The sequence below is a fragment of the Strix aluco genome, chromosome 8, assembly GCF_031877795.1.
Source record: "Strix aluco isolate bStrAlu1 chromosome 8, bStrAlu1.hap1, whole genome shotgun sequence".
Taxonomy (NCBI): Eukaryota; Metazoa; Chordata; class Aves; order Strigiformes; family Strigidae; genus Strix; species Strix aluco.
In genome coordinates, this window is record NC_133938.1 from 3,802,675 (window position 1) to 3,830,529 (window position 27,855).

At 45.6% G+C, this 27,855-nt stretch overlaps 2 protein-coding genes across 15 annotated transcripts in view; one reads left to right on the forward strand and one right to left on the reverse strand.

The window, feature by feature from the left end:
• Window positions 1–7,563, forward strand: part of TM2D1 (TM2 domain containing 1) — a 28,561-nt gene extending 20,998 nt beyond the window's left edge. Inside the window, exons 9-10 of one of the 2 annotated variants that reach the window (XR_012624098.1) lie at window positions 3,387–4,365; window positions 4,792–7,563. The gene's annotated coding sequence lies outside the window, so the exon portion shown is untranslated. Of the gene's footprint in view, window positions 1–2,765; window positions 3,264–3,386; window positions 4,366–4,791 lie in introns of those variants that run through there. The other variant, XR_012624099.1, reaches the window with a different exon arrangement.
• Window positions 7,564–17,044: 9,481 nt separating this feature from the next.
• NFIA (nuclear factor I A) overlaps window positions 17,045–27,855 on the reverse strand; it is a 253,806-nt gene continuing 242,995 nt past the window's right edge. For all 13 annotated transcript variants that reach the window (XM_074831872.1, XM_074831873.1, XM_074831882.1 and 10 more), the window contains one exon: window positions 17,045–24,263. In XM_074831872.1, coding sequence (XP_074687973.1) covers window positions 24,246–24,263 — 18 coding nt within the window. In that variant the 3' untranslated portion in view covers window positions 17,045–24,245. The remainder of the gene's footprint in view (window positions 24,264–27,855) is intronic.

Below are 27,855 nucleotides of genomic sequence, written 5' to 3' on the forward strand. Positions count from 1 at the left end.
TGCTTAACCTTCTGCTTACAAACGTACACAGTGCTGAGGTCTGCATTTTTAACTAGAACAAGTTCTACCATAAATAATAGCATTTAATTTTAAAGTGCAACAGCTACAGTCACCACTTGATTAAATGACAAAGAACAGCAATAGCAAACTGGGGAACATAGAGTTTTTCACAACAAATGTCTACGTCCACGTAAGAGAAAAAATATACCTTCCTGCTGCTGATTAGCACTTTCTGTGCAGTTCTTTATTTTACATGTTTATAGAAAAATACTACCAAAAGAGCCTAAGCAGTGACTCTCTGCGACTTCCCCAAATATCTTTTGAAGGAGATAAACTAGATTAATCTCTCTTTATAAAGTTCCCACAAGAAAGCTCACAGACACAGTAGCTTTACCTTCAAAAATAGAATGTGACTGTAGGCACTTATGCTAATCTCTTTTTTGGCAAATCAGCTTTTTTGTATTGAATCTTGCTTGATTGAATAGCACTGGAGCTGCCAGAGTAAATGCTATTATCAATGTACAGTAATTAAGGAAATAGTCCTTGTCACTCCAACAGTGTCCAGGCAGTGCCTCTGTAATAAAGTTAAATGATAAAGAAACCTCTTCAAGGTGTAGATACTGGACTGGGGGAGCTCTTGATGTGCGGTAAAATAATGCAGTGTAGAATTACAGGTGACGGGGAAAAGTATAAATGCCTGTGGAACTCATGCTAAATGCATGTTTGATGCTAAATGTCTAAATAGATGCTCAGCACTAAAACACATAATCGTTTAATTTGTCATGTAATTTCCTGACTCAGGGCAGTTGAGCATCTCCCAGTCTCCACCCTTAAAAAATGTGTGTGAGGGAGAGGAGGGGGGAGACCCTTCCATCATTCAGCAACTTCAAAGATCTTTTCCCCCTTCAGGCAGCAGCCTGCACAAATGATAAACCTTGCTTTAAGATCAGCAGAGCCGGGCTCTGCCAAATCCATTTGGGGAGAGAATTTCAGTAAAAAGGACTTGTCATTCCTTCCCCCGCCCTTCCGTTTCACTTGAAACTTTCCAGCCTAGCAGTACTCCGGTGGATCGCAATTGTTCCTGCAGCACCCGAAGAGAGAGATTCCCCAAGGAGAGACAGAGAAAAAAAACCTTTGGACAGCTTCTGTATTACAACCTTATCGCACGCACCAAGGAATGTAAAATGGAGTAAAGTAGGGTAACTCTCAGATACCAGAAATGCTGCTTAATAAACAGAGAACCCTGTTCTGTGCTGCCGGCGGTTTCTCGATGCGTCTCAGCTGCAGCCCCACGTAGAGATCATTGCAGTGAACTGCTCTGGCCCAAGACATGCTGAGGTCTGCATTTGATAGCAAAGATCTTTTTGTCCAGCGAAGGTACATGCAGAAGATATGTTGTTTAATGGGCAATAAATAACAAGGGAAGGTATTTAATCAAGTGTGCCGGGAAATACTGCTCACGTAAAAATACACACATTTCAAAAGATACAGCTTGGGAAGCGAATGCTCCAAGGGATGTGAGGGAAAGGCGAAAGAGACCACAGTGAGGCTCCTAAATTTCATCCCACTACTTGTAAGACACATGCAGAAGGATTCTGGCCCCTATACTGCTTTTCCCCAGCATTATCTAAACTCCGTGCAATAATTTTCATATTTCATAAATCCGGCAGTTTTGCTTGGGTGTACGTTACTGAGGATTTTAGCATTCCCTGCAACACTCCGTTTTAATGCATTGATATTCTAAAGGCTGGGCATCATAACCTCTCCATTAAATCTTTGACACAATGAAGTGTCTTCTAAATAAAATAAATCAGAGGGATCGATCCAGTGAACTTCAGGGTGCACCTTTTCAATTATTTTTTAAAGATGGAAGTGTTTTTTGCATATTGAGCGCTGGATTTGTGGGACTGGGAGGGAGGAGAGTCACGTCTTGAGAGTGGGCCTGAGCTCCACTCCAGCAGGAGCTCACCGAAATGCTCGGAGGCGAGCAAGCACGCCAGCCGTTCCCCTGCTTCCAGCATGACTCTGAACTTGGCTTTGCTGGATCTGGGCCTCTTTTCTGTTGTGTGTAAAACATTAATGTTCTATATATTGTTCCAAAGGATTTGTTTTTTTTACATACCCCTCATTCGACCTTCAGAACTGTCCGCTTGAATCTGAGCAGAAGTGCTCTGGTCAGAATTAAAAAAAAATTATAGCCCAGGCAGCGGGTTTTTTAATTGAGGCATGCCAAATACCAAAGGCAGATGCTTTTTCATTCTGTAGCTCCTGGATACGCAGTCTACTTTTCGGTTTCAAGGACAAAGGAAACACTTATCCAATTAGATGAGGCATGAGATTGTGACATACGGGCTCTTTCCTTAAATAAAAAAATGTTGGAAAAAGATATTTGACCCTAAGTCAATAAGTGCTATTAAAATAATGAATACTCCATAAATCCAACCATATATACAGCCCGTGTTCAGAGCCGCACTGTTTTTGTCACTGAGAAGGCTGCAAGACCGCCCAGGATAAAGCCCCACACAACTCACTTGTCCAAATCACATTTTGAAGGCCTTACTTTTAAAACAGGATATACAAAAGTGTAAGCCAATTAAACTGCAAGGCAGACTTCTGCTATCTTCTCCCATTTGACATCTCTATCGAGTCAGCTCCGATGGTATCAAACATGATCTGGTTGTCAGAACAGCTGAATTTCCCCCACACGCACAGCAAAGACGAGGGAATCTCTTGCTCCTCCATCTCACACATGATTTTTTTAATAGGAATGTGGCTTGCCCAAGGTAATGTGGCTTTTGTCTGCTATCGGGAGGAAACGGTTAATGCTTTATACACGTCGCACCTGAATCTTGAGCGTCCTAGAAGCACACTTGAATTTCTGCACGAGGAGCACCACACGTCTTTGTCGGAAGCTGGAAGCATCGGGGTCTGCATCGTTTTGCTCCCTATATCTGGAGATGGGGGCAATAGTTAAACTTCAAAATAATTACAGCTCTTCTGTTTCCAGCCTCAGAGCTGTGATGTGTTTACTTTAGTCTTAACAGTTTACCAGGCAGCTGGAACTGTTGACTGATAATTGCTGTGAGTTTCTGATCATCTAGAAGAGTGAAGAGCCTCCTCCGTCCTCCACCTATTGTTTGTACAGTTTGCTTTGCTGAAATTATTGAAATTAGTGTTATCAACACTGCATGGAGGACTTGAGTCTCAGGTGCTGGGAATTAACATTGCCTGTTTAATTACATCAGTTTACAATCTGATCTGCTATCTGTCCTTTTTCATATAGTGTTGCTTAAAGCGAAATTGCAGTTTCTCATCAAACTGGGTATGGGGCTGAGTGATACTGGAACAAATGGAAGTGACTGGAAAAATTGCTCTTGTTCTCCCAGCCAGGTCCAGCTGCCATTTTGATTTCTCTCCACCTTGGTGACTGTCTCTGGACCTTTGCAGCATTCATCCTGCCATACGCTATTGCGGAGTCATTAGTTATGTATGACACCTAATGAAGCCCCAAACCATGGTGTTCTCGGTGACAATTCAGGATGCCTGGAAACTTTGGTGATTCTGGCCAAGCAGCAGCACTCCTTGAACCCTTCCTGGCCCCAGCTGCAGCACAGATCGGGCTGGGAGATGCATCTGCACCTGTTGGTGAGGCCCCAGCAAAGGGCAGTGGCAGCACCGCCGCACTGGGAGCACCGATGCCAATCCCCACCGGTGGGAACCCCCCGGAGACACGGGGGGGCAGCAGGAGGGAGCCTTCACCGGGCTCCAGGAGATGCAGATGATGTGATGAGGCCTCCCACCTCGTCCGCAAGAGCAGCAGCGTGTCAGAGCGCCACATCCTGGTGTCCGAAGCAACACACGGCGCTGCTGTTCCTCCTGCTGCCCGCAGAGCCGGTAGCACCTGAACTGCTGCAGAGCCTCCCCTGGGCCCCTCTCTCCCGGACCCCAAAGGTCGTTGAAACAAGCGCTGCCTGGGAGCTGGGGACGATGGCGTGGCTTGACTTTAGGCTCTACTGCCTTAGGCCAGCTCAGCACTCTCACCGACGAGCTAAAACCTCGTGTAATCACATTACTATTGCTCCCATTGCTTTTAAGAGAGCTTTTACAGAACTCTTTATTTCTGCAGTTTGCAGGCCCATAAAAACCATCCAGAATACAGTGAGGTGAGGAAGAAACACCATGAATTTTCATCACGTTGGTATTTCTGGCACAATTTACATCGTGACTATGTGCCTGATGAGGAGGAGCAATAAATACCCTCTGCAAAGCTCATATTGCGATGGATGAGAGAGGAAACAGTGACCCGAAAGGTGTCACATTCTGGAAACCTGACCTGGAAAGAAGGATCCACAATTAACGAGATGGGTAAGGGAGTCTCTGGGTCTTAGCGAAGCCCTTTGATTATCATAAAAAGAAAGCGGGTGCCAAACAGTTTTAAAGCATTCCACGTATTATCGATGATTTCTCTGTTGATAGGAAGAATTCAAAGGGGCACTATCAGCATTCTGGGCAGAGAAGAAGCAGATCTATAGCATGGCTCTCAATAAATACCTTGCTGCAGTAAACTTCTTTAGCACTTTGCAATTCACATCTGATCTCTGCTGACCTTTTTTTTTCTCCTAATTAAACCTTTAGCTTGCAAATGAGCCATTTCCTACATCAAACTGGTATATGGCAAAGGAGGAAATTCTACCCGCGATTTATAGGAGTTGCTGGTGACCTAACTGTCTATCACAACCTTTTCTAATTGATCTCTCTTTGAATTAAATTTGACCAATTACTTTCTCCTAGGTGAACAAAGATGAGACTGTCCTTAAAAGCTGTTGTGCCGCCGGCAGCGAACAAAGCCAGGTGTACGTAGTGGATGGAAGATAACAATCCATTTTGTGCATGTAGGGAGAAAGATGAAGGCCAACTGCCTCCAGCACCCAAAACCTCTGGTTATCTCAACCAGCTGTTTTCCCAGAGGGGTGTTTGTTTGAAGAACCTGGTTTTGAAGGGGTGTGCATGGAGATGGCTTAGACTGCTGCCCTTGCAAGCTCTTCCACGCAGAGGGAATGCAAAGTCCGCTGTCACTCCCACCCTGGTTTTGGAGCTGGATGACCAAACCAGCCTCTTCCAGGTTGCTCATGACCATGGCCCTCTTCCAACACAGCCTTTAAAGTCCCTTTCCAGTGTGCAATCCAAGAAGAAATCCCCCAAATCATGAACCAGCCATGCCTCCACTGCTCTGTCTCATGATGAGAACTTAGAAAGGGAATGAAATATCTGAGATGGGCGTAATAGTGTGATGCTGAACTGCTGACCTCAAGAGTTCAAGCATATTCCTGGCTGCACTATATAGTGCTTTGTGTGTCCAGATGAATCCCTTACCCTTCCCTGTAGCCAAACCATGGCAGTTTGGCTGGGGCAGCATCCCATGGCAGCAGGGAAGGACTCTTGGCTTGACCAGACAGCAAAAAGCCAGAGCTGCACCAGCCGACAGCAACAGAAAGGGAGTTAAATCAGTCCGGTCCGTTAAAAAGTCATGAGTCTCACCTGAAAATCCTTTACAGAAGTATATTTTATCTGATTTTTCCTCATCTCCTGTCTCCAGAATGTGCATTTTCAAACCTTGCTTCTACAGCTGAAACGATGAGAAATTTTCTTTCCTTCAGTAGGAAGCCAGGAGGTTCCCGTCCACCCAGAACTGCCCACACCGCTGCAGCTTCACAAATATCATCAGGCTGCAAGATTTTGCTCCGCTGTTGTCCCCCTGCCTACCCCACAGCAAGGGCAGTCAGCATTTCCAACACCATCAGGTGCAAATGCCACCACAGGCAGCAGCTCTCACCCTGCAGCACAGGCTCTACCACCGAAGCACCCCGATGCTGTGTCCTCCATGGGTGGCACAGGCAAGTGTCAGCTGGGAGGAGAGGTCTCCATCACTCACCCTCTGCCTCTTGAGAAGAAAGAACTGCCCTACCGTACTTTCTCCTTTGTATCAGACAATAACTGAGATAATTTCAGCCCTTTCCTCCCCATGCTGCAGGGAATAGACTGGTTTGGGTTGGAAGGGACCTTAAAGACCATCCAGTTCCAAGCCCCTGCCCCGGGCAGGGACACCTTCCTGTCCAACTTGGCCTTGAACACTTATGGGAGTGTTCAATGGAATGGGAGACCTTGCTTGCTTTCCTACCCCGCATGCAGGGTGACCCTTTTGAAATCTCACTGGGAAAATGCTCTTCCTCTCCAGAAGCATTGGACATCATGTTGGATGTTGCCATTCAGCTGTGCCCACCAGTGCTGTGAGCAGGGGCCAAGCAACTGCGCTTCCAAACTTCCCTTGGAAAGAAAACAAAAAACCACCCTAAACACCTGCCAAATAGTGTAAAAACATTATTTAGAATAAGAAAAACTTCCCCAAACCCCAATTCTGGGGCTGTAAAGGTGGGGTATCACAGCCCAGTGACATGCACTCTCAACTGGGGAAGCATCCCAGCTAAGAAAATGCTGGGAAGATGCTGGGAAAATGGCTTTTCCTTCATCCAGGTGGGTTGTGGGAACGCTCCAGTGTGGGGCGTTGAGGGAAGAGGGGACCTTTCAGAAGATTTACATGTGGGATCTTTGTATTGTCCCTCCTGTCCTTTTTTAATAAGGAAAATCAACCCATTTCCCTGGATGGAGAAACTGAGGTTGCTTGGCACCCCTGGAGATGGGGCAAAGGGGATTGGTGGGTTCCTAAATAAATTTTTTTCTATATTTATTTAGAAAAAACATTTATTAAATAAATGTTTCCTAAATAAATAACGGCTGTGTGCCCCAGTGGGGTGTTCCTCAAGCCACAAACCTCCCCGCTGGTGTGCCCTTGGTGTCACTGTCTGGGCTGACAAGTGCCCTGTGCCCCCCGGCCGATCCCCGCAGTGTTTCTCATCCTGCGTCCCCACTGTTCCTTGCACGAGCCCTGTCGGCAGCCTCCTCGGTTCAGAAGGTTAAAAGTTATTAACTGAAAATCAATCGAAATAAAAAGAGTCCCATCTGCCGCAGTACACAACTCACTCCCCCCCCGACAGCCTTCCCCGCACTGCAGGAAAAGGAGCCGCAGCGCCCGGCCATGGCTGCGCAGCGCCCGGCCAGCCCGGATCTCATTAAATATTAAAGCTTTGGAGGCAAAATGGCCAGTGACAAATAGCTGGATGTGGAGCAAACAAACAGCGTCATTCCTCACACGGCTGTCCCGGCGCCGGGGTTGCCAAGCGCCGCCGCGCCGGCACACACCGTACCGTGCGCGCGGGGATGGCGGCGAGAAAAGTTTGCCAAGCCGCCGCCAGCCACGTGAGCAAACTTGGGAGATGAATATTCCTCTCCTTCCATCAGCTCCTTTCAAGAAGATTGGAAAGGAAGAAAGAAAAGGAAGAGGAAAAAAAAACCCTAAACCCAAAACCCTGGCAATATCCAGCAAAAGGACAAAATAATGAGAAAGCGATGAATCATGGTGCTTTTCTGTACACTGTACAAAGGGCCTTGCTTGCCCCGGGAGCCACCGGAGCAGTGTGCGTTGGCTGAAATAAAAAGTATCCTTGAGGGGGGAAAAAGAAATAAAAATATGTTGTAAAGTAATTTAATTCTGGCCAGCTAGCTGGATAAAAGCTTTATTTGCTAGAAAAGTGATTAAAATGTGTAATACGGATAACTTAAGAGAATATTATAGCTCATAAGGGCTGGGGGGGTGCTGGCAGCCGTCGGGGAGGGCAGAGCCTGGCTCCCCGTAGGCACCACCAAGACCCCACGGAGGTCCCGGCCCAAACACCCGCGTGGTGCTGAGGGAGATGCTCCCAAAGCCGGACTGTAAGCAAGACACAGCACCCCTGGGGGACATGTCCCCTCTGGGCAGGGTGTCCCTGCGCCCCCCTGGCTTCCTCCGGTAACTTAGGATCTTCCCAAATCAGAGCCAACTCCATTTTACTTAAATATTTACTAATATTTAATTACTGATATTTAATATTGAGAAGAGGCAGAAGTGGTGACCTGGGGTCAGGCTGGGCTTGCCACAGCAACAGCAGCACATCCTGATGGCTCTTGTGTGAGGACAAATGGCAAAACAAAATACATATTTCTGTATACATGGAAGTACGTGGCTTGAGGGACCCCCCCCAGCCCCCCCCCTTTTCCTTGTTGGGGGCTCCTGGAGCATCACTGTGTTTCTGCTGACAAGAGCCATTATCTCACAAGGAGCAACCAGGGAAGTGAACAAGAGGGGCCAGAAATTAAATTTAAAAAAAAAGAGTATTTTATTAAAATTGACAGTTAAGAGTTCATCCATGGTTTTGGCCACCAATGGAAGAGGCCTGACACCATTTCTACCAGCATGGAGGGCTCCAGCAGACAGCGAGGGGAGGGGATGCCATCGCCCTGTCATCATCTTCCAAAATAGAGAAACGATGGCTTCCTTGCAGCCAGAGCCACTGCATCCCCTCGACACCCCTCCAGCCCAACCCTGCCTCCTCAGTACGTATTAAAATGAGTTATGTAGGTCACTGTCTAAAAACAAACAGTGTGTAGATGCACGCAAATAACAAAAGCAGAACTCGAGGAAAATTTATATCACAGCCAGAAGACTAAGGAGGGAGCGCGGAAAATGTCAGCTGCCTTATAATGCCACCCCGAAGGACCTCTGGGGGGTCTGGCAGCCCTCGTTAGTGCCTCAAAGTGTGCTGAGATCCTCCCATACACAAGCAAAATTAGTTACCAGGATCTTTTGTCTGACAAAGTAATTGGTAGGGGTCTGCTTCACTCGGGATGAATGATGCTCTGGGTAAAAAAAATCACCTTTTTTTGAGATCTGCTTTGCAAGCAGAGGTCTGGCTCGCCAGCTGCAGCCCCATCCTGTGCCCAGGTGAACTTCCACAACTGGAAATCCTCCAGTCTGGGTGTTTCTGGAAGCTCCACCACGACCGTGCCAAGGTTTGCTCCTGGCTGGTGGAGCAGCCCCCAACCCAGCCCCTCCCCAGCCCCTGAGAATGGACCCTTCACAGGTATGAGGGCTTTAGAGGCAGCCCAAGGGCTATCCCTGTCCCTCCTTAGCCAGAAAATAATAATAAGCCCCGTTCCCTTATATTTTCACAGGGGCTTGGCTCTGCACGGTGAGGCCGGCCGTGGTCCCCGGTGCCTCGAGCAACGGCTGGAAAGAGGAGCTGGCCCCACGCCTGGCTCCCACTGCAGATGCACCAAATGCTGCGTGTCCTTCATCTGGCACGTTTGAGCTGTAATTGCAACAGCCTGAACTACCACACGGTTTTATGTGCTGATATTTCATGACATTTTATGTACATAATCTGCATATGTTATTTTTAGCAAACTTTCTCCCTGGGACAGCCTCATGTGCACCACATCTTGTTTCCATGAGCATGTGCTGCAGTTGGGAGTGGTTTGAATTTTTTTCCTCTTCTTTTTTCATTTTCCCCCTGTCAAGACCAGGTTTTGAACTGCAGAAGCAACATACAACACAATGTTTTTCTTTCTTTTCACAAGGCTCCTTTAGAAGGGGGAAAAAAACCAAAATGCAAAGGCAGCCCAGCTCCTGTTTCCAGGCATCTCCCTGCTTGGGATGCTCTGGGGTGAGTTACCATCACCCCCAAAAAGAAATATCAACCTTCTCGGGTGGAAGTAGCATCGTTCTTCGTGGAAATAGCATCATTCTTGGTGGTAATAGCATGATTCTTGGTGGAAATAGCATCTTTCTTGGTGGAAATTGCATTGTTCTTGTGGAAATAGCATCATTCTTGGTGGTAACAGCATGATTCTTGGTGGAAATAGCATCGTTCTTGGGTATTTTGGGAGCAAGACAATTCTTTGGTCTTTGCTGGAGATTGTTTGCTGCAGCTCACGGGGCTGCCAGCACGCGTGGGGTTGCAGCGAGTGTTGTGCCGTTGGGTGTTTTTGAAGAACTGTGGCTCCAAGCTGTGTGTGCATGTGGGAGATGCAGCTCTCGCCTGGAGCCTCACAGTCCCTTGGGTGGGAAAATCCCAAACTTTGAAACTTAGGTCTGCCTTAGATGTTTGGTGGAGAATACGTTCCCGAAGAAAATGGTGTTTTGTCCAACTGAAAGCGTTTGTGGCAACTTACTGGATACTTTCCCATGGTGGGGTTGCTGATCTGTGCATGGAGGAGGTGGTCAGTGCAGGCATGAGGGGGTCCATGAAGGGATGAAGTGGTCCGTGAAGGGAGGAGGTGGTCCATGAAGGGAGGAGGTGGTCCATGAGGGGAGGAGGTGGTCCATGCGGGGATGAGGGGTCCATGTGAGGAGGGTGGGGTCCATGGAGGGAGGAAGGGTCCATGTGGAGTGAAGGGCTCCATGGGGGGCAGTAGCTCTGTGGTGAAGCACAGCCATGCCCAAGCCCATCACACCATTGATGCAGCGACGTCCCCTCTGCCTGAGGAGCAGCACCAGGAGATGGTCCCTGAAGGCACCAGCAACGTCCCACAGGCTCCTTCAACCCCCACGGCTGTAGGCAGAACCAGAGCACCCTGAGCAGAGCTTGGCCAAGGCTGTCACTTTTAGAAAGGGGAAGGCTACTTCATAGAACTGGCTTTTAGTTAGGAGGCTTTTTGAGAGCCACAGCTGACCAAGACCTCAGGGTTTCCATTCGTGCTGGACATCAACAGCTCGTGGGCTTCCCCAGTGGGCAGCCGAGGTCTCTGCTCCAGCACCCAACCAGAAACTCACTTCTGCTGTGCCAAACAACTGCTCGCCCCCCAGCCCCGGTGCTGCCTGTCCCATCAGATAGTGAGAGTTTGTAAAACACAGGAGAAGAATTTGTTTAACTTTGGCGTCTCGCTTGGCCTTCCTCCTGCTGGCGCTGCGGCCAGAGCCTGGGGGCGGGAGGAGCGACACAGTTCATGACACCCATCCTGGCTCCTCCGTTCCCACACACACCGGACGCCCCCGACCGGGACCCCGGGATCTGGGGGTGCAAGGGGGACAGGCAGTAACACACAGCAAAGCCCAACACCAAACGGTGCCCGCTGCCAGTGAGCACTGGGCAGTGGTGTGGGCACTTCTGGTGAGGTAGCTGGGTCCCTGGCTAAAAGCTCTTTCCAAGCACTTGGAGCAATAAAACCTCTTTTTTTTTCTGAGTCCTCGTTGTGTACTAATGAAGAAATAAAATAAACATTTGGTAACAAATCCAGCATATGGTTATTGTTTGCTGCAAGGACAGGGGAAAACATTACTCCATAACGTGGCGAAAAGGCTGCAGCTGCAATATCACATTACAGCGCGGCGCTTTATTTAATAAAGACTCGTCCTGCCAGCCTTAACGAAATTTTTCCTTCCCCCCCAGCCCCGAGAGGTGGTTTCGGTGCCTTCTGCTGCGATGGCCGCGGCGGGGTCGCATGTGCCCTTCGTTAGCCGAGGAATCTGCTTTCAATTCCAGCCCTTCAGATTGTATTTTCACAGCGACTCATTAGTCACCAAACGTTGACAAGCCGCTGTAAGTGTGCCATCTCCCTCATTGTTTATATGCAAGTGCAGCAACGAAAATGATTTATTTAGGTTTCAATTAAAATTTGTGGATAGACCAGTGAGTTTTAGCAGTGCCGTTTCTAATTTGTGGTTGCGGGGGCAAAAAAAAAAAAATTAAAAAAAAAAATCAATAACCTTATAGCATTTGTATTTTTAGTTCCCTTGGGCAGTTCTAACCTGCCGGTCACCTGCTCCCCCACCACACAGGGCAGCTCCCAGCCCACGCAGAGCTCAACCAGGGGCTGCGGTTCAGAGCCGGGAGAGATGTAACACCTTTGGTTCTCACATCTCGCATTACTACTAGAGCAGGTGAATCGATGTCCTGTGAGTTTCGCAACACCAGACTGAGCCCTCAGCAGACGCAGAATGGCAGCAATTTAAGGGTATATATTTAATTGCATGTGCAGAATCACAGCAGCACCCAGGAGGAAGACAGGCAATGTAGGGAGGTAGCCAAGCCCCGTGATCCCCATGAGCAGGACTTGTTTGAAAGCAGAAGTTATCACTTAAAAGCACTTTGGAGGGTGTGGGCCACCCTCTCCAAAATAATCTGGGGTGCCCGTGTGCCTTCCCCAGCATCAGCATCCTTCATCCCCACTGAGCCCGGCCACTGCAGTGCTCTGTGCCATACAACCTGCAGCAATGGTAATTTATCTTGCTGGTAAATTATTTATGACTCCAAAAGAACAACCGGGAGCGGAAGGACAAGGGGGTTGTGGTGGGCGCGTTGGCAAAGCTGCCCCCCATGCCGTGCAGCACCCCAGAAGTCACCTCCCCAGGCGAGGGGCGATGCGATGCTCTCACTGGATGGAGATTTTGTTGCTGCTCGTGACATCAAGATGCATTTTTACAAGGTACAATAAAGCACTAAGAGACCAAACTCATGTCCCCCTCTGAATTATGAAAGTCAGGAGCCTTTCTTGGCCTAACACCGTGTCTCAGAGAAATCCCTGCTATTACCTGATGTAAATATGTATTAATTAAAGCACTTTGGAAATGCAGAGTATTGACCTAACAGCCATAATGGCTCTTCTTGAGCAATTACAATCTATCATACAGATCCGTATTTCGGGAGGTATTTTTTTTCAGAGGTGCGTTATTGACCCAAGGGTCCTGGCTGGTTTTCTCCCCTGGCCCAGACCCCTCCTGTCCTGGAGCCTCAGGCACAGCCATGGGGCTCACACCCTTCCTGGGGAAATTGCTAGAGGGGAAAGCCCTAAATCCCTTAATTTTAATAAATATGACGTATTTCATGGAGCCCCCTCCCTGTCGCATACCTCCTCTCCTGCCCCCCATCGCCGAGGGCACTTTTGAGACTTCCCACCCACCTGCAGACCTCGGGAAACACCCGGAGCAAAATATTTATATATAAAAGAAAAACTTTGAGCTTTCCAGTGGTGGAAACCCTTCTCAAATAAAGCATTCGTCTCCTGAGACTTACACCTTCTAATTTAATTTTCCCCTAAATCAAACAGTGTATTAATCCCCAATAGAAAACACGTTCCAGTTGCACAAACAATATTTGAATGGTATAATAGGGACATCTTTTATAAATATTTCTAACAAATCCTGGAAAAAAAAAAATGTGTGGGCTATAATTAATAGAAATGCCAAGTGCCAGCTAACCAGGAAAACTCCAGCATCATAAATCTGCCCTGAGCTTTCTCACACATGCTGATGGATGGGGACTCGCAGCTTAAATATTTAACAATCAATAATTCAAATACCTATCCTACCCTATTAAATTTGTCACATTTATTTATAAATGCAACATCCAGCTGAAGTTTCTCTAGAAGTTGTGAGTCTTCTACCCAATAACAAAACGTAGCATTTTGGAAGAAGAGCGTTTCTTTAGTTTTGGAAGGAAAAAAAAGGTGCTGGGTTGCAAAATTTTTGTGGGGAAATAATGAACAATGGGGGGAAAAAAATTAAATATACCCATATACCAAAATAGTTGGCTGCTTCTCCTTCACCCTAATAGATTTGGATAATGAAATGTGCAGGCAGGTGTTATGTTGTATGAATCACATTTATAGGAATGTTTTCCAATTTCTTCGCTGCCCAAGGCAGGGAGCCGCTGTTCATCCTCTGCAGATGAAGATTTCTGTGGTACAGGGTGGGCTGTGGCCCCTGCCTGCCCATCTCCTCCTGTCCTGAGCAAATTGTGCAAAAAAAAACCCCCAAATCTGGAGAAGGGGGTGAGTTTGGGTCTGACCTGAACTGCAGCAACACTTTGCTTTGTCCTGTGGGAAGGAAGAGTGGGAGAGAAATAAATACATGCTGGGTCCAGTGCTGGCAAGTGAGAGGCCGTTCACTGGCTAATAATAATAATAATAAATAAAATAAGATCTTGCCACTTTGCAGCACCAGCAGCCTTACTCTGTATTTCAAAGGTTTTTGGGAAAGTGGGAATGATTGCATGGTTTATCAGGTGGCTCCTCTCCTCTCCAATGGCTTTGATAAAAATAACAACAACGGGGAAAGCTCGGCTCCGTTTCCATCCGTCCAGAGGAACGGGAGGTGGCTCGGAGCATCCCGATTGCCACTGCAGACTTGGCTGTGCCGCCAGCCGCCTGCGGCAAGGAGGGTCCCTTTGCCCCCTGAGCATCATTTTATTTTAAAGGAGCACCAAAACTGACCTGAAAAATCATGAAACTCCTGGACCCACATTTCTGGAAGGATTTTAAAAAATGGAGGTGGCTATGGGTAAAGAAGGTGGGGGGTGCTGCGGGCCCGGGCGCGAGTTACGGTGGCATAAATCTCCATCGCAAATTTATTGCCATAATTTATCAGCTCATGTTGCTGAATGGCCAAGCAGTTAATTTTAAAATGAAGTGGTGCTATTTTCATTAATACCCTTGTGCTAACTACCTATCAAAACACGTGGAGGCAATTAATACCATGTTGCTGAAGTACTGAACCAATAAATATTTCCAGTCTTGGCTTGTCTTCAGCAGATAAAAGACATCGGACGAACCCACCGCCTTGGTAATACTCCCCATGTCCTTTTCTTGTCGCATCATCAGGAACATTTACATTTAAGGAAGAGATTAAGTAGCCAGATCTGCCAGTAACAGGAATTTAAAAGGCCGTTGTTTCATGACATGTGAGTAATCCCTTCAGGTTATCTGTGCAATAACAATAAGCTTGTGAGAAGGTTGAAAATTTCTGAAGATTATATATCAGCAATACAAAAGCAATTTGGCAGTCTACGTTTGGGGAAAGAAAGGTGAAAACCCCTAATGTGTCAAAACTCAGTATAAATACTTTGTCACCACTGTGCTCGCTGCAACTTCGTCACCCACCATGCCACAGAGCACCCTTTTGAGGGAAAAAAGGGCTCGCATGCAGACTTTGGTATTTATGGCCAAAACAAGGTATTCAGCCTGTATTTCTTCCACTGATGAAAAATCAAATGGTGATAAATGAAACCTCACCAAAAAAGGGAGAGCTGGGGTGGCAAGCTTCTCACCCGTGCACAGTGCTGTGCACCTTTCGATGGGCTTCGCACCAAGCAGATCTCCCTGTAAGCACGTCCCGTCGCTCCTTCACCCAAGGCAGAGCAGCAAAGTGCCCACATTTCTCTGCCTAAACACCACCCAAAGTTTTCAATTTTCTGTTAGCAGGCTATTGCGTATTCTTCTTGCATCCCGAGGCAAGCTGACACATTTTGATAGCAATAAATAATAAATGGGATTTATTTCCTTAGATGCTCATAGAGACCTTTTCTTCTGCAGAAAGAAAGAGAAAGAGAGAAAGAAAGAGTGAAAGAAAAGGTGCAAGAAAAGGAGCGAGAAAGCCGGAGATGGTGCCCAAACGCTGACCACGGCCCCACGGGTGCCTGCTCCCAGCACGGCTTTCACCCCATGTCGGCAGGGTCCAGCCACCCTCCTGGAGACCCTCCTGGTTCCTCCACCGAAACTCCTCAGCCTCAGACAGTACCCTTGATAATAAGGAGTATAAATAAATAATAGTGAATGATTTCTGTAGGGGGGAGGTGATGGTTGAGAGCACAGGGGCCGAGTGTGAGAAAGGGACAGCATTAAGGAGCCGTTGGTGAGCGCAGCATCGGCCATGCCAGCTGCAGACAGGGCAGTGGGCAGAAACCTTCCTTGTCTGGTGTAATTGAACTTTTTTTTTTCTTTTTAAAGCGTATTTTAATTTTTCTGTGTGTATTCGTGCAGCGATGTGCACGGCTGGGTCCCTGTCCCTCCCTCCCATCCCTGCACCCCCTGCTCGGAGGAAGCATCCAGCTCCTGCTGCCCTGTGGGGCAGGTTGCCCCATGCCTGGGCTCGTTTCCAAGCCAAAGGGGCACTGCTGCCATTTGGGTTCATTTTTGCTGCCTTGAGATGAGCTTTCTGCCCAAAAGTGGGAGCCCTGCCTTCCTCCCCCACTCCTCCCGGGGCTTGCAGAGCAAAAAGGGGGCAAGTGTTGCTGGTGAGCCCCTGCTTGGGGCCCTGTGTTTTCTGTGAGGACAGATTTGTCTTTTCCTTACCATTTAGTCCCCTTCCTGAGAAAAAAAGATGAATTGAATGGGCTCCAACCTGTCCTCAGCTGCTGCAAGTGCATCAGTGCCAGTGGGTGCCATGTCCGAAGCAGCGATTGGGATGTGGCAAGGGGCACAGATGGGGCCCCCGAGGACAGTGACATTAGAGCTGTGCCCAGCCCAAACCTCCTGTCCTGGCCTTGTAGCCAAACCCGAAACTACGCGGAGGTGTGAGAAAGGAAATACCAGTGGTTTATGAGTGTCAGGCAACTATCCGTTAGAAAACACTCATTTCCCCCAAAATAACATGGAAAAGCTGGTACTGTAGCTGGTGCTGCCCTGGGAAGGGCTGGGCAGAGCCACGCCAGCCCTCGCCTCTCATCAGCCTCAGTGCCGCCTTTTAAGTAGAAAACAGGCAGAATGGCCAAAATGCAAAAAATTCCTTCCTGCAAATACTTATTTCTGCACATGTCTTTTAAGAAAAAGGTGTGGCAGAGTGAAAAACATTGAAGACAACTTTAAAGGTTGTAAAGAAACTTATTTTTTCCTGCCCTACACCTTCGGAAGCTTTGCAGAGAGGTGTGGGACAGCCGGGGCTGAGCGGGGCAGCTGCAAAACGCGGCCGGCATCTGGTACCGGGGCTCTTTGGAAATGTGGTGATATTTTTAAAGTTTATCTACATTTTAAGGATATATTGTAGCGTTTGCAGAATTAATGAACCTCCTCAGTCTTTACTAGATGCGCTTCGCGTCTTTACTTTGGGTGATTTAATCTGCAGAAGATTAATCCGTTACCGCGCGAGGAATGATTTTGTGTTGACGGGACAGGAAAATACGGCCGATGCAATGACAGTGACTCGATTTAACCAAATATCTGCATGATTTGGGATGAAGCGACTGCCTGGGAACCCTCAAACCTGCCCAGAGCAGAGAGCTGGTGCCGGCCCAAGGGCCGCACACCCGGAGACGTCAATGCCGTGACCGGCAGCAATGCCCGTGGCCCTACAGCCGCACCCGCCCCGCGCCCAACTGAAAGTAAATAACAACACAGCCTGTTAGCATTAGCAATTTTTTATTTTCCTTTTTTGTTGCATAGGAAATGCAGTACTTGCTTCCAGTAATTGTATTGTAATGTGAGAAGGTGGTAGCACTAATGGTTGAATACAAGAGTTAAACTAATCCACACCAGCTCAAAAAACCTGCGGAGACTTAGTTGAATAAGAATGGATGCCCACAGTGATTCTCAACCAATTACAATTTTTTTCACAGAACACAGTAAAACTAAAATGGTAACTATGAGAGTCAATACAAGTATACTAGAGGCACGAGGGGCCTGACTCATAAAAAAAAATGAACACGACATGGTATTAACACGGGTGTCAAGTGAATTTGCAGCAGATCTTTCACACGGCCGGTGGAAATTTTAGCGCCCCGAATTTCAAATTGACGCTGAGGGACTTGGCTGGGCCAGTCTCAGGCAGCGGGGCAGGGCTAGGTCAGAGCTCAGCCGCACGGAGAAACCGCACAGCCTGCCAAAATGGAGATTTCTCCTTGATTGTATTTCCAAAGCAAAGAATTTCGCAGACCTTTCCCCAAGGCAGCAGTCGCAGCCGGGCGCAGGGCGCCGGCAGCAAGAACAAGCGGCGGCGGCGGATGCCAAGCCGGGCACTGTCTTCCTACCATGCTCCGTCTAGAATCTCATCTTCTTTTTTTTTTTCTTTCTCCCCCTCATATTAATTTGTGGATGCAGATAAAAGGGGGGCATTTCACCCAACACAATTGTTTTTGTTCATGCTCGAGCATAGAAGATTAACTAAGTGGAAAATAGTCTTCCCTAAAAAAAAAAAGCATACAAAGTACAAAAGTTCACATTGTGTACAAGTGTTTGCCTTTACGAAGGTTTTCTCTAGAGCTCGGAGGTAGCGATCTAGCGTCTTTTTTTCTGGTACGGACAAGATCTCTTTTGTAATCGAGTAGCCTCGTACCACCGTGTTACAAACCCCTGGCATCGGCCAGAGCGCGGCACGGAGTCGTCCTCTCCCCTGTCTCCCCCTTTTCTCCTGCCAGCCTGCGCCTCTGGGGTGTGGGAGCATGGTCCTGCGCTGCCTCGCCTCCTCCGCGGCCCCTTCCCATCGATTCCTCTTCTCCGTTGGGGTGAGGGGAGGCGGAGAGGGGAAGGGGAGGGAGAGGAAAGCCAGCGGGCGCGCGTGCCGAGGAAAGCGGGGCTCGCCAAAGCGTGCGCTTGGAAAGAAAGCCATCCTCAATTTGGACGAGAAAAGCCCACCAGCCTCCCGTGTTAATAGCAAAGGAGCTTTTATGAATCGGGCCCAAAGTTTGTACAGAGTTTGTTTGAAGAAAAATATTGCAACTGTGCATGAAACTAAACAACCACATGAGGTTTTTTTTTTCTTTTTTTCTTTTTTTTTTTTTTTTAAAGGGTTTTTCTTTCTATATGAGGAAGTCTGGTGTGAAGAAGGGTCAAGCATGGGTACCTGGTTAACCGCTGCCCATTAAGAAATCTCTCGCAACGTGAGCTCAATCTCGTTTGTGGGTTTAAAGGACTGTCCCTTAAATTTGAACTTTATGCGTCTGTTCTTCAGAGCAAGCTCTCTGAATTCTTAGGGTAGCTTTTCGAGACGAAAATCTTACCAGGCACGGATTTCTGGTCTCAAACACCATGTCCTGCCCTCTAGGGAAAAAAAAAAAAAAAAAAAAAAAAAAAAGAAAAGGAAAAAAAAAGAAAAAAAAGAAAAAAAACCCAAAACACAAGTAATACTGAATTTAAGTAAATGTATACCTCCAAAATACTGAAAACACCCCAAATCAAGAAAAGACAGAATTTGCGTTCTCAGTGAAATATCTTTAAACCTATCTGACAAGAACCAAGTCAGAAAAAAAGACTAACATAACTTTGAGTAATATTCATACAGCTACTAAGCATTATGGAATAGCATGCATTAATATTGTACGGTTATTTTACATCACCTATATCAGAAGGTTCTGACAGACAGCGAAGGCTACCGGTGTAGAAAAATCTTACTTCAGAAGAGCAATATAATACAGATTTCACAGGCACTACATTTTAATATATCAGGTATTATGCTGGTTTTCTTATAATTCTTTCTGTCCTAAAGCTGGCATTATAACAATGACCGAAAAGGCAAGGATCGAAGTAAACGGAAAGTAGATACCAAAGTTGATATATTCTTTTCTTTTTTTTTTCAGATAGATTAGTGCATAGTTTTCATGCAGATAAACACTGCTATGCATTTACATTGTTGGAAAGCAGAGTGAATTGAGCCCAAGTTGTCACATTTTTGTAAATCATTTTGCCAGCCTGTAATAGCACCATGTAATGGATTTGCATTAAACATTAAATTGATTTCAGAATTGGTGACACAGTATTCACTACAGTTAAGTGCTATGGAATAGCTTCAATGTTACCTGCTATATATCAAAGCAATTTTCATCCCACTGCTTTTTTATTGGAAAAAATAAAAGGAAAATGTACTCGATACTAATTAGACTATTGCGCAGCCTTGGACTTGATGATGGCATAGCTGGGTTTACTGTCAAACAGTAATACATGCATTGACTTCAAGACAAAATTGGCATTGTAAGCTTGATTTAATGAAAATCCTGCCTAGCAGGCAGTGTTAACTTCACAAGACCTGCCTCCGACAGACCTCATGAGGTTTATTTTGTTATTTATTTATTGTTTAGGTGCCATTGAAGCTCTCCTTACATTGTCATGCCGGTTATGGTTTTAATTTTGTTCGATGGAGGCCTTCTACCAAAAAAAAAAAAAAAAAAGATATTTCCAGAGACACAATGCAAAGTACAATATTAACTGACATTCTTAAAAAAAATTCACCACAAGGAAAAAAAAACTGTTTTAGGCTATGTATCTGGGTTTTTTTGTATTTTTGTACAGTAAATATTTTATAACACTGTTACTACAAAGCTGCAAATATACGGAACAAAGAGAACTAGAGAAAGAAAAAAAAAATGTTAGAGGGATTTTGCATATTCCTGTGGGCTGACTGAATACTGTGGAGTTGAGAAAACTTGGTGTTTCTTTTCCCCTTCGACCTTAAGGGGAGGGGGAACAAGCAACAGAGACAAAGTGTACCATGGCTGCCTAAACTCGAAGCCCGAAAGTTTTTATTATAAAGGAAGAAGAATAAATAATAATGGCATTGCTGGGGTGTGCGGCATGATAAAAGCAAGTGCCCTCGCTCAAAAAAAAGAGGAAAAAAGAAAGGAATTAACTTGAGAAAAAGTCAATTCGCGCTAAGCCATTTCTAGGGCTTTAAATTTGGATGGGTGGGGGGGTGGATACAGGTCAGAGTATTTGTGCGTCTGACGGTTTCTGGAGAGAAGGAGACGGGGAGAAAAAAGTTGTTCGCGTGACTCAAAAAGAACGACCGGAGCGACGCGGAGGGGAGCGGGGACGTAACCCGATGCGGAGTCGGGGGCTACGGCCGCCGGCCCGACTCCTGCCTGCTCCTGCCTGCAGCCTGCACACCCCAAGCGGGATCCCTCCTGCTCGGCTCCCCACTCCTGGCTTGACTCGGAGGACTAAAACACTGTTTGTTCTCTACACCTGCACAGAACGGAACTGCTGTGTTTTCTGCGTGAGAGTAAGGTGAACGAAAATTTAATTTAGTGTGTAATACTTTACAACCCCTGTTGGTTAACACCCTTGACCGCCTACCTAATGTTTTAAAGCCTTTAAAACATTTTTTTTCTCGCAATTCTGCTCAGAGTTCCCTAACTTTAGCGTCATCAAACTTAATATGACAAAATACCTTCAAAAATACAGCATACCTGTAATGTCCATTTACAATGGTTCTTCAGTAGCCTATACTTCTCAAGCATAGGAATATGCTATACCATTGAGAGAAGAAAAATAACTGTATTTAAATACATACAAAAAGGAAACGGGAAAGTTTTTAACTTAAATCCAGTTCCCAAAGGAAAAAAAAAAAAAAAAAGCAATTCTATGAACGCTGCCTTTATAACGAACAATCAGAAATTCCACTAAGCTAATTTGACAGAAATTTTTCCTCATTTAAACAACATTACAAAAGTCCTGCATTATAAAATAGGGTAGAATAAATCAGTGTAATCAATAAAACTATACAACATACAAATTACATATCTTCTGAGTGGGCAGTTTAATTCTCTCTCTTTGCAGCCATGACTACAACATGCTCACTAAAAACAACTAACTGCCCAAACTATTGCTTAGTTTGTTTTGTTTAAAAAAGGGTGCAATTTTATTGTATATACAACCAATTTACTGGTAATACCTTGTCTCATAGCAAGGTTCTGACAAAATGTTTGTCTAGGCTTTTTTCCCTTCACTGTGAAGCACTGAAAGCTGCTATTTTTTTTTTAGTGCACATATGTCTTAATAAAGTAATGCCCAGCTAAGTGCTATAGGGAAGGCAAAGGATGCTGGCTAGAGGATGTGATACCATATACTAACAATCACACAATACAATAGAGCAAAATGACTACTCAACCACTTATCAGACACATATGAAAATCCAAAACATTTTATTTTTTCCTTAAATAGAGAATAACCAGTAAACAATTTTCAGAACTTGGAAGTTTAAAAACGTGCATATAAAAATGGGCATTATATACTTTTATTGAATGTGGATTGATTGCAGTCTGCTAATAAAAATGGGTGTGGGATCTGAAGAAAAAGGAAGTTTTTTTTTTTTTAAGGCTTGCTTGTGAAAGGAACAGTTGTAAAACAAAAATTGCTTGAAGCAGGGTTCAGCTTAGTGCTTCACAGTTTGACTGCTTCTCTAAGAAGAGCCCTTCCTGCATGTGCATTCAAAATCACAAAAGTACAAAGACAAACACCTAAAACACACTGCGTCAAGTGCAGCACCAACTTTGGTCAAATAAAAAAAAATTAAAAGAAAAATTAATAATTGCTAAGCTTTTCTACATGATATAAGCAGGTATTGCATATTTTCATATATCTGGGAGAAAACAAAACAAAAAGGAAGACTCCAAATAAAATGTAAAATGCAGCAACATCCAAAAATACTGATAATCTAGCATCTACAGATCTCAGAATAGCACTGCCACTGACCATACAGGACAATAAACACTACTCCTATCTGCGGAACAACTAACATCCTATTTAATTCTAGATGTTGAAACTGACAATGGCTGACATAAAAGTCACATTTACAAAAAGTGTCTCCAAATGCTTGACTAGGGAAAAACCCCTTTCAATATAGGAACATGTGCAACAATTCCACAAATAATCGCTATCCAGGGCAAGGCACATTGATATGGAATTTTTTTTTTTTGTTTCGTGCAAATTAAGAAAACAAAACAAAACATTGTTTCAGGGAAAAGATGAGGAGCAAAGTGTCTTCCCAAGAATTTCAGTTACTTGATTGTATAGGACAGTAGTAGAAACCCTTCTGAAGGGTCGAACAAACATAGTTTAAAGGCAAGTGCCTGGAATAGGGATTACAATATTGTGTCTTAATGCACTCTACTTTACCCTACATTAACTATATAAAAATTAGTTACTAACACTAGAACATGCAGAGACTTTCTCTGATTAGCTGGACTCGCCAACCAGAACGTATATATATGTATAGTATAGGAAACCTTCTTAAAGTTGCATGTGAAGCAAAGGGGTGCTCCGCTGTCTGATAGAAAAAATCACTTGCACTCTTTTTTTTTTCTTTTTTTTTCCTTTTTTTTGTACATAAGATACAGGACGTTTGGGGTCCAAACTTTTTTTGTGTTTTTTTTTTTTTTTTCTTTTTTTCTTCTTCAGCAAGTGCCCTTGCTTTGAACTGGCATAAGTTGTAAGATCAGCATCATTCGTTTCTGTAATGTTTTCTTCGCAGTCCAGAAAATGTACCAGTTCAGGGACACGAAGGTGTTTTACTTTCTGGACCGTTCTCTCTTATTCCCAAGGTGTTTGAGAACTGATAAACCCTATATTGCCGGAAACACGTAAAATTTGTCAGAATTGGCATAATCCATTATAGTGACTTTTAGCTTATAAAATTAACAGATATTATGATTTCATTTTAGTTATGTGCTTTGATAACAGAAAATGATTAATTAGCATTTAATGTAGTTAACATATTGTGGTAAAAGCACCATTAGATTTGTTTTTTTTTTTTTTAATTTTCCTTCAGTTTTAAAGGGATACAAGTTCAACAATAAAAAACATAAAAAGCAAAAATAGCTCCCCTTTTTCTTGCAAGGCTGTTTTTTACCCCAATAATTTAGAGTCCTGGGGTGGAAGGACTTGGAAAACAAAAATAGAATTTTCAACAATCTCTATCTTACAAAGATATTTAGCTATCCAATGAAATTGCACTTTACTCAATTCAAAATTCGATTGTTTTGATTGATTCCTGTCAGTTTCTGTCAAAACAGACCAACTTCCCCATTTCTGCGTGAATTTTTGTGTAATTGTTGAAAATTGTTGAAAAATGTTTTTTTTTAAATGTAAGTGCAGCATTTCAAACTTTTTTTCTTTTTTTTCTTTTTTTTTTTTTAGTGAATAGTAGTAGTTCGATGTTTTAAATCGCTCTGCAATTGAGTGGAAAAAAATTGTTGACAATGCTCTTATGGTTCATGTTACGTATCTAAGTGCTGACTGTAAAAAAAAAAAAAAAAAACCCAACAAAAAAAAAAAAACACCTGCAATTTTTTTTCCGATATGTTACAGAAAAACATGCTCTATGTCTGTCCGGTAAGTTATATATTGCAGAATTCAGCTACTACAAAAGTTATAGTTTAAGTGTGTTTCATGATTTCTCAAGAAGTCTCACACCTGTATGGGAAAATCGATGAGGATACTGTAAAACAGTTAGGCTCCATATGGAAAGTGTGTTACAACAGCGAGTTGGTAAGCAGCAGCAGAGGCTAGTTCTACTCAGTGTCACCTAATGCTTACACTACCAATGAAACACTTCAAAAGTTATGAAGCCCAACCATTTCCAGCACCATATGAGAAATTACAACAGTCCTAAGTTGTCTAAAAAAAAAAAAAAAAAATAAAATCTCGAAAAAGTTACGGCCTTTGCCATTCAACCATAACGTTTGCCATTTCCATGTACTAGTTTGCTGTCGGTGTCTGCTCGCCTCCCCTTCCGCCGATGTGAAGTCGCTGCGCTGCGTTGCTGCTGCTTCCGTGTTACAGAGGTGGGAAGGGGTCTGGTGGTCTGTCCGGTGGGTGGTGGGAAGCGGAGACTTTTATCCCAGGTACCAGGACTGCAAAAGAGAGAGGAGAAGCGTCAGCCCGGCCGCCCGCTTTCGCTGCTTCCCGAAGGGCTCCGGGCATCGCCGCCAGCCTCCTCCGCCAAGAGGGGGGCTAATTGAGACTGTGACAAATTGACCTAATTACAAAGCTTAATTAAAAATACTGTACAAATCAATATTTTTTTTTTTTTCCGCCGACAGTCGCTGGCCATAGCTACAGATGAACGCGGGGGTCATGTCACGTTACAAGTTATCAATCTTTTTAATAGATTATGGCTTGAAGATCCCTCCAGTTCACTTTTGTCTAATCCCCTGAAAAGGCGATACACATTCGCCTCTCTGTGCCATTTATCACCCTGCAGTCGGGGTTTTCTTGGGTATTTAGGCATGTGCCAGCATAAGCATCTGTTGCTTTATACTGCCCTGCTTCAACTGTCTTGCTGGAACAGATGCACAGAAATTCAACAACAGGGCTGTTTTCTTAGGAGAAATGTGGATCGCTAGAGAAAAGCCAGGATAAAGCAAATCTGGGGGAAAGTGGATCAGCGAAAATGTCCCCTATCTCTGGCCATACTTGTGTTTCAAAACAAAACGTGGACCTCAACTAATAGCTTTTCTTTGGGATTTTTTTTTTTTTTTTGCCTTCCTCCCCCCAAAGGGAGGGAATTCCCTGGGATTTCAGCTCCGCAACAATACCGTCCTTAACCCAACCGCGCAGATGCCCGGAGCACAGAAAGCAATTTTGCTCCTCGATAGGAAAATAAACACTGTCAGAGAGCTGGAGTGGGCTCTGCTGGAGTCGGGGCAGTGCCACCGCACCGGGGAGACCCGACTCGGCCCCGGCGAGGTCAGACCAACCTGAACCCCGGATGAATAAGAGCAGTGTTAGGCCCTGGGATTGTACGCGCAGGGGGATGCTACTTGGCAGTGACATATTGCTGTGGGAATACACCAACAAGCGGCAACTATTTAGCCTGAAGTAAAGTAATACAACAAGAAAGATTCAGGTATTAAAGAGCCGTTGCTGATACCCCGCGTTTTTACTCTGGCTCCCGTAATATATGAGGTGCATACGTGTGCATGTATAAACTGACGACAAGTTTTACCAACTTTTTCCTCCGTTCCTTTTCAGAGTCTGACGTGATTGATAGCATAATCAACCCAGGGAAGATTTATGAACATTTACAGAAGACTCTGAGGCAAGTTTCATGTGGGACTTGGAGATTATGTGGTCTTGCCATGGAGGTAGGAACCGGTAAAATAAATAGCACGATTGGAGAAGTTGTCCTGCTTCCAGTACACCTCATTAACTAACTCTTCCTCCGCTCGCCCTTCTGAATACAAACACACCGGTCCCATATCGGCTCCATCTATTGCCTACAGATTTTATATTTAGACTTACGCAGGCTGCAATTAAACGAAATAGTTCTCATATGTAAAGTTCATAAACAGAGAAAAGTTCTGGCAGGATTTGTGAAGCGGTGCCAAGTCCTGCTCCCCTCCCTGATTGCAGGGCCCTATTGATTTTAGGCGGGCGCAGGGAAGCGGAGCGCGGGCCGTGCCGGAGGCACCTCTGACCACCGCGGGCTGCAAACTCTTCCCAACTTTGCAGGGTCGTCCCTCACGCTCGTCATTTGAGCGTGATGGTCTTTGGCCAGGCTGGGAACTGTGGACGTCCCCGGCAGGGAGTAGAGGGGTTAAAAATTCAGAGCCGATGGTTCAAATCTATATTGCAGATGACCAATTGGCTCCCATCGCTGCTGGCCCGGCCACATGGCCCACCGGCCGGGGATGGTGGGAGCTGCTCTGGCCTCGCCACTCCTCTTTCGCTTCAAAAGCAGATTTAAAAAAAAAAAAAAAAAAAAAAAGGCAAAAAAAAGAAAAAAAAAAAAAAGCAAAAAGCAAGCAAGCTGCGGTTGCAGAGGTGGGGCTGCTCACGGAGGAGGCCCCGGGGTGGCGGAGCAGGGCAGGCAGCGGGGCGGCGCGACGGGCTCCCCCCGCCCCGGGGTTCCCCCCCCCTTCCCAAGCCCTGGGGGTCCCCCCCCGAGCCCCGGGGGTCCCCCCGTCCCGGCCGGCAGGGGATGCGCGCCGCCGCCTGCCCCGTCGGTCCCTCCGTTGGTCCATCCATCGGTCGGTCGGTGGGTCCGTCCGTCCCCCCACGGCCCCGCGCTCCTTCACGCATCTTGCTATTCAGCCTGCGCCTTGCAGACAAGGTTACCCCAGAGCGGCTCTGTAATCCTTCACTGAAATAGGCTTTATTGATTGCTCTGGTCTATTGTTCCCTTTTCAAGTCCCCCAAGTTCAAGTTCATCCTGGTGTTACATCATGTCTCGTTGCTAGGGGCAACCAGACAGCCCCAGACGTGACTATCATTAGCAAGAGCCGCGCTGCGCCCTCCCACCGCCCGCCAGCCGCTCTGACGTAGCAGCCCCGCTGCAAACACATTGAAGTATTTATTCTGCCTAATTTATGACCTCCACAGCAAGAGAGACCCCCACTCCAAAAACCAACACTGTTGTATATTTAATTAATCTGTCTTTCTCTGGCACTTGGGAAAGTTAGACAAAGGTCTAATTATTGTGTGTCGCTCCCCACACTTTTCTTTTTGGGGTGACTATTTGCATGGGAAAAGAAACGGCGAGGCTGGGCGCGAGTCCCCTCCCTCCAAAACACCTTTTTTTTCTCCCCTGCCCTATTGACATTTCATGAAATACTTTAGCTGCTTAAGGGAATTAGAAAAAAAAAATCTGATGTGAATGTAACTCCTTCTGAGTTGGTATTCAGTAACACAAATCAACTCATGACATGTTTAAATTTAAATGCTAACCACACACTCTGCGAGTTACTTTAAAGGTTAGTTTTTAATCAATAGAAGTTGCTGACTCCGGAGTTTTTAGCGGCGCAGTGCAGCTCTGGGGCCTTTGTCTAGCGTTGGGCTTTCAAACTTTTTTTTTTCTTGAGATGATTTTAGCAATGATTTGCAGACACAGAGTGCTATTGTGCTCCTGACTAGCAACATGTCAATAAAGGAGTAGAGTTACCATGCACTAGGGTGTCAATATGACTCCTGCAGACACTGCCCAGCCTTAATACCAATGAAAAACTTCATTAACCCTTACAGGATCGACCCAAACTGCACGGCTATTTTTTAAACTTCTGTGCCGGGGCTCAGGATCGCCTTTTCTGAAAAGCTGCTTTTACGGGACCCAAACTCCGAGCACCTCGCAAACAGCTGCATCCTGCTTCGCCTGTTCCTGCAACCCCACTTGGATGAGATGTTTTATGGGCTGAGGCAGCAGAACAGCGAGACAGAGGGAGCATTTACCCATCAGATCCCACCAGCACTGCTCTCAGGATACCGTTTTAATTTAGAGCGTCTTACAGCTGAAACGCACACACAGAATGATCCTCCTTTTCTACTAATCATTTTAATATTAAGATCTCATATCCCCCTCAAGCCTCCTATACACGTCTAAGTCTACCCGGATTAGGTCTGAAGAGCACCATTGTCCTTCTGAAGCACCTGTGAAACTTCTCTGCGAGCGGAGAGGAGACCTCCGCGCATCAAATGAAAATGTCTAGGAAGCGTATTGTGCTTTCAGAG